Source organism: Protomyctophum parallelum, assembly GCF_964188405.1.
Source record: "Protomyctophum parallelum genome assembly, chromosome: 3".
Classification (NCBI taxonomy): Eukaryota; Metazoa; Chordata; class Actinopteri; order Myctophiformes; family Myctophidae; genus Protomyctophum; species Protomyctophum parallelum.
In genome coordinates this window covers 1,876,718-1,883,754 of record NC_139698.1, presented here as the reverse complement: position 1 = coordinate 1,883,754, position 7,037 = coordinate 1,876,718, and the positions used below count along the sequence as shown (strand labels likewise).

General features: G+C 46.1%; 1 protein-coding gene across 1 annotated transcript; it reads left to right on the top strand.

Annotated features, from left to right (window-relative positions):
• Positions 1–857: 857 nt before the first annotated feature.
• rpp38 (ribonuclease P/MRP 38 subunit) lies at positions 858–6,534 on the top strand. The gene is made up of 5 exons (XM_083761273.1): positions 858–1,013; positions 2,689–2,959; positions 4,311–4,947; positions 5,692–5,913; positions 5,987–6,534. The coding sequence occupies exons 2-5, from the start codon at positions 2,700–2,702 to the stop codon at positions 6,353–6,355; spliced, it is 1,488 nt and encodes a 495-aa protein (XP_083617399.1). The 5' UTR covers positions 858–1,013; positions 2,689–2,699; the 3' UTR covers positions 6,356–6,534.
• The last annotated feature ends 503 nt before the right edge of the window (positions 6,535–7,037 follow it).

Here is a 7,037-nt window from a genome sequence, read left to right as displayed (position 1 = left end):
AGCAAGAAAATGCACAAAAATAGATTTGCTCAATAAGTTTCAGATATTCAGATGAAAACATGGGTGAACACAATAAACACATTGACATTCATAAAACAGGTTTATCTTTCAGTTTGGCACAAACCATTCTGGCACTCTTTTTGTCCATTTAATACTTTTTATTCTATTTTCAAAAGGATAAACTCTTTAATTTATGTCCAATTTATGTCCTTCAAATAGCTAGTGTGGTTCCAAAAGGAGACAGCAGGTGGCGCTAAACGACAATCTAGAGAGAGAGAGAGAGAGAGAGAGAGAGAGAGAGAGAGAGAGAGAGAGAGAGAGAGAGAGAGAGAGAGAGAGAGTGAGAGAGAGAGAGAGAGAGAGAGAGAGAGAGAGAGAGAGAGAGAGAGAGAGAGAGAGAGACAGAGAGAGAGAGAGAGAGAGAGAGAGAGAGAGAGAGAGAGAGAGAGAGAGAGAGAGAGATAGACAGAGAGAGAGAGAGAGAGAGAGAGAGAGAGAGAGAGATAGACAGAGAGAGAGAGCGAGAGAGAGAGAGAGAGAGAGAGAGAGAGAGAGAGAGAGAGAGAGAGAGAGAGAGAGATTTTCCCGTCGTGTTCTGTTCCGACACCAATAAAGTTTCCCAGGTTCAAAACAAGATGGCGGCGCCCTGAAGCTAACTCATGTTGTTGTTGTAGTAGACACTGAGACAGACAGTACAGACACACCGTGGTTCTGACGTAAGGACAACAGACCACATTTAAACAGTTATAACTCTGCTGAGAGGACAACAGACCACATTCAAACAGTTATAACTCTGCTGAGAGGACAACAGACCACATTCAAACAGTTATAACTCTGCTGAGAGGACAACAGACCACATTCAAACAGTTATAACTCTGCTGAGAGGACAACAGACCACATTCAAACAGTTATAACTCTGCTGAGAGGACAACAGACCACATTCAAACAGTTATAACTCTGCTGAGAGGACAACAGACCACATTCAAACAGTTATAACTCTGGGATTACAACAGGTAAATATCAACCTTTTACATTACATTAAACACTGTTATTATAACTATGATTAAAACACGTTGACTTCCAGTCCAGGTATAAATCAACTGTTATGTTGGACCAAATGGACCCTTATTATTACTGTAGACCAAATTGACCCTTATGGGTCCATTTGGTTTCATTTTACACTCTCAAGAGTTAAATGATTGCTAGACATGAATGATCTGCATTACTTAAGTTAATTTACAAGAAGTAACTACACATTTAGAGAATGTAGAATTATTATTTTCATCAACGTTTGCCTGTTATCTCTCCTAATGGTATAACATCAATACAGCATGGAACTGTGGACAAAGTATTATCCAACAACAAATTATTCTTTAGCTTTGGGTCTGAGAGGCTAAATGTCAGCAGATGCTGGGCCGTATATTGTACTGTATTGTATTGTCCGTACTTAAATTCCAAAATAAATAATGGGCCTCGATATGAAAATGGTACAAAATGTCTTGTTAGAAATATGTTGTTTGTTGTTGGCAATATTGACATAAACAAGATTTACTTTTAAATCATAATTTGTTATATGCCACTCAACCAAAATGATGTATACTGTAGTTGACAGTGATGCGGTCAGGAACTCGACTTCGTCTCGTTCCTGACCGCATCACTGTCGTGGGAATAATCACGTTAAACCACACCCTCTCGTGTAATATTGCTTAAATATGTTCTGACATCACAAATATGTTGTGACTGTGACATCTGCATAGAATCCATATTTGGGTATGCCTGACATAAATTATGGGCATAAAAGGGGAGCTAAAAGCTTAAAGTTTACATATTCTTATTGCCGCGGCCAGTGCTACACACATACTTGCTAACTGGGTGGGGCATTCATTTCCAACTTGCATCGTTCCAAGCAGGCCAGTGCCCAATGGGCAGTTTGGGCACCGCGCCAGTGTGTTATTATACAATCACACCCAATGTGAAGTGAGAGGCGCAAATATGTTAAAGTCTAACTCATGTTGCTATGATTAGGTATGAATGGTGATGTAAAACAAACATTACATTATCTTTATTGTTAATGGCATTTAATGTTTGTGTTTTTTTTAGAGACAAGATGACGTACTTTTTCCCTTCATTGTCAATGGTGTTTTTAATGTCTGTTTTAACCCATTCTGACCTGAGATCAGATTCTAAAAATGTCTTCTGCATCTTGACAGTTTTCTGAAAAAGCTATGTTTCTGTCAGTCGGTCTTCGATTTTTCAAAAAATAGCAGACCTACAAGCTTGAGTGGCGCGCTATGAGCTTGTAGATCTGCTATTTTTCAATAGCTAAAGCATAGCATGATGCTAACACCAAAAAGGGTTCCCGCCCCAAAACTAAAAAACAAACATTAACCCATTCTGAACGGGCACCCATTTTGGTGTTGGCATCATGTTATGCTTTAGCTATTGAAAAATAGCAGATCTACAAGCTCATATCGCGCCACCGAGTGGCGCGCTACGAGCTTGTAGGTCTGCTATTTTTGAAAAATCGAAGAACGACTGACATTTTTTAGAATCTGATCTCAGGTTAGAATGGGTTAATCAGACCAGTGTGTGTCCAGTGGAAAACCTCGTATGAATCTGATCTCAGGTCAGATTGGGTCAGATTAGGCAATAATAAAAGAAAGAACCTTTGCGTCATCATCATTTCAGAGGTCCTCATCATGGCCGCCGCCGCCGCCCCAGCCACGCCCATCATGGCCGCCACGCCCGGCGCCGCCCCAGCCAAGCCCACCAAGAAGCAGCAGAGGCAGCAGAAGCAGGTTCCGGCCAAGACGTCCCTGTGTTCTCCGTTCAGCGCTCCGCGGTGGAGCCCTCTGCCCCAGGCCGACATGCTCTTCATCCTCCAGGCACTCCGGGAGGGGCTGCAGGCCGTCGGCCTGGAGAAGACCGAGACCAACCCGTTTCGCCCCTGGAGGAAGAAGTAGGGATACGCGTTTATAGCCTAGAGTTTGTTAAAGGTATATTCAGTGATTTCACTCAAAAAACCTTCGTTTTTTGCTGTGGGACCCAGCCTTTCGTCCAATCAGGTTAGAGAGTCAAAAACGAAACCTAAGGTTTTTTGACCCCCAGGGGTTAACTGGGGACAGGGAGGAACTCCTTATATGGTCAGCACACTCTATAGTAGGGAGGATTATCACAACAAAACAAAAAAATAAGTGATATTTGAATTAAGTGAAATCACTGAATATACCTTTAAAGGACGACTTTAGTTTTTTTTCAACCAAGGTTCATGTTTTAGGTTGTTGTTAGAGAAGGTAAAAGGTGAGTGTTAATTTCTTTTTCATTTGCTGCTTTCTTTAGTTTTAGGGATTTTAGCTGTTTTTGACAGGGGGGGGGGGGCATTGGAGCATGGGGCTAAATATGTATTTCTTTACAAAATTGTATAGTGATTTATTTTCTTATTCTTTACTATAGTCCTACTAGACCCCAATAGATTCTGGCCACAAAAGATCACAGGATCTACTGAATGTGAAGGTAGCCTACTGGAGGAAGGCTTATACTGTGTGTATAGGCTCAATATGTCAGTTTGACACATTCAGTAGATCCCGTGATCTTCTGTGGCCAGGTGTAATTTATTGGCGTCTAGTAGGACTATAGTAAAGAATAAAAAACAAATACAAGTAACACTCACCTTTTACTTTCTCTAATAACAACCTAAAACATGAACCTTGGTTGAAAAAAACTAAAGTCGTCCTTTAACCCATTTAGACCTTTTAAACCCCCATGTTTTTTATGTCAGTCGTTCTCAAACATTTTCATGTCAAGGACCCCCGAGATTATATGTAATTGACCCCCCCCCCCCCCCCCCATCTGAAAATATGTTGTTCCAGGGACCCCCCCCCCATCTGAAAATATGTTGTTCCAGGGACCCCCCCCCCCATCTGAAAATATGTTGTTCCAGGGACCCCCCCCATCTGAAAATATGTTGTTCCAGGGACCCCCCCCCCCATCTGAAAATATGTTGTTCCAGGGACCCCCCCATCTGAAAATATGTTGTTCCAGGGACCCCCGATAAGCAAAGATTTGAGTTAAAAACATTGGCTCTGAAAGAATATATATTCAAAGACTTGAGTTAAAAACGTTGGCTATAAAGAATATATATTCAAAGATTTGAGTTAAAAACGTTGGCTATAAAGAATATATATTCAAAGATTTGAGTTAAAAACGTTCGCTATAAAGAATATATATTCAAAGACACATTTTTAAGATTTTTTACAAACCCATAAGACTATGAACAACGCTTAACACACTCTGCACGTCCGTCCCTCTAGGAAGCCCGGCGAGAAGGATCCCGTGACTTCACCACCGCCAGTCCTACTACCCATCGGCCCACCCAGCGCTCCACCCAGCGGCCCACCCATCGGCCCACCCAGCGCTCCACCCGGCGCTCCACCCGGCGCTCCACCCAGCGGCCCACCCATCGGCCCACCCATCGCTCCACCCATCGGCCCACCCATCGCTCCACCCATCGGCCCACCCATCGCTCCACCCATCGGCCCACCCATCGCTCCACCCATCGGCCCACCCAGCGCTCCACCCATCGCTCCACCCATCGGCCCACCCATCGCTCCACCCATCGGCCCACCCAGCGCTCCACCCATCGCTCCACCCAGCTGCCCACCCATCGGCCCACCCATCGGCCCACCCAGCTGCCCACCCATCGGCCCACCCATCGGCCCACCCATCGGCCCACCCAGCGCTCCACCCAGCGGCCCACCCAGCAGTCCCAGGAGCGGCTGGACGGTCCCGGAGGCCCGGAGGCAGCTGGCCGTGGGCATCAACGAGGTCACGCGGGCTCTGGAGAGGAACCAGCTCAGCCTGGTTCTGGTCTGCAGGTCGGTGAGGCCCGGTCACATGACCAACCACCTGATCGCCCTGAGCCGGACCAGAGCGGTGCCGGCCTGTCAGGTACTGAATGGTTCTGTCCATTTATTCTTTGCTTTTTCATTTTCTTTGCTATGTTAGTAATGATTAATAAATATCAATCCAAAATGTATTATCACAGGCTTTATAGAAAAACAAAGAACGGACCTTCAAGAGGTCCTGAAAGTCTTGAAAGACAGTTCTTCTGAACGGACTTCTTTGTAGCAATGATTCTGTCAATTTATATTTTTCTCCAATTTACGGTAATCGAATAATCAATCTTGAAGCACTTTTGTGTGATCTTTTAGAGCTTTTTTTTCCCATTTCTTATTTGCTAGTTTAGTAATGATTAAAAAATATCGATCCAAAATGTATTATCACGTTCAAATAGATATTATTTTTTGTATTTCTGAGTGGTGCCAGCCCCTCCTATACTTAATGTTTTGTTTTAATGTTTGTCTTTAGTTCAGTTTAGTAAACGCATTGACAATGAAGGGAAAATGTACGTCATAATTAAGCAATAAGCCACGAGAGGTGTCAGGTTACCGGTCACGTGACGGTAACCAGCCAATCAGAATCAAGTATTGGGTCTACCCGTTTTAGAATGTGTCATTTACGTCATATTGTCTCTTTATTGTTAACGGCGTCTAATGTTTGTTTCCACCGTTTGTTTTACGTCACCTAATCAACATGAGTTAGACTTTAATATATTAGCGCCGCTCACTTCACACGGGTGTGATTGTTGGTTGTACTAACCGTTGTTGCCCCCCCCCCCCCCCCCCCGTCCAGGTTCCACAGCTCAGCGCCACCGTGGGCCGGCCGCTGGGCCTCAGGAGCGTTCTGGCGCTGGGGTTCCGCCACGGCGGGCTCTTCGCCCACACGGTGGACGCCATCGCCCCCCGAGTGCCGGCGCTCTGCGTGGAGTGGATCACAGACGACCCGGGGGCAGCAGCAGGGTCCCAGGGCGGGGAGGGGGAGGGGGGGGGAGGAGAGCGGGGGTCGCAAGAGGAAGTTTGAGGAGTCGAAAGACGACGAGAACAAAGTGGACGCTTCGAAACCCACGCCCTGTCTTCTCCAAACCGAGCCCTGTCCCCTCAAACCCACCTCCTGTCCCCTCAAACCCACCTCCTGTCCCCTCAAACCCACCCCCTGTCCCCTCAAACCCACCCCCTGTCCCCTCAAACCCACCTCCTGTCCCCTCAAACCCACCTCCTGTCCCCTCAAACCCACCCCCTGTCCCCTCAAACCCACCCCCTGTCCCCTCAAACCCACCTCCTGTCCCCTCAAACCCACCCCCTGTCCCCTCAAACCCACCCCCTGTCCCCTCAAACCCACCTCCTGTCCCCTCAAACCCACCTCCTGTCTCCTCCAACCACTCAAAGTGAAGAAGATCGTTCCTAACCCTCTGAAGAAGAGAAAGCAGAAGAAGAACAAGAAGAAAAGTAAAGCGTAAGGTTCCCCGCGGTGATGGATCTCTCCTCGTGCGGCCGACCCCCTGGGCTATGGGGGCGACCCCCTCTGGGCTATGGGGGCGACCCTCTGGGCTATGGGGGCGACCCCCTCTGGGCTATGGGGGCGACCCTCTGGGCTATGGGGGCGACCGACCCTGGGCTCTGGGGGCAGTCCATTGGAGCAGCTATTACCCACTCTGTGTGCACTTTTGTGCTAATGAAGTGTATACTAACTGTACATGTCTTTGTGCTATGGACGTGTATACTGTGCCTATAACGACGTGTATCAAGGCGTCTATAGGTCGTTTTATTTTATTTTATGATATCAAACGGGATCGCTGTATTTAGTTTTATTTCCTTCTTCAGCGATCAACGCTCTGACTTTGTAGTCCAGTCACGTGGTCTATAGTGGCGAGGGTTTTCACGATGGACTGGCCTCTAAGCCAATGGGAGACTAGCCCTAATACGGCCAACCATATGACTACAGAAAGTCCCACTAAGGTACATTTTGCACGCTGATATATTATGACTTGAGACGGTTCTTGTTTATTATAGCTGATATATTATGACTTGAGACGGTTCTTGTTTATTATAGCTGATATATTATGACTTGAGACGGTTCTTGTTTATTATAGGGAAAAGAATCGACACAAACCTTGTACTTCATACAACGACGCATAATTA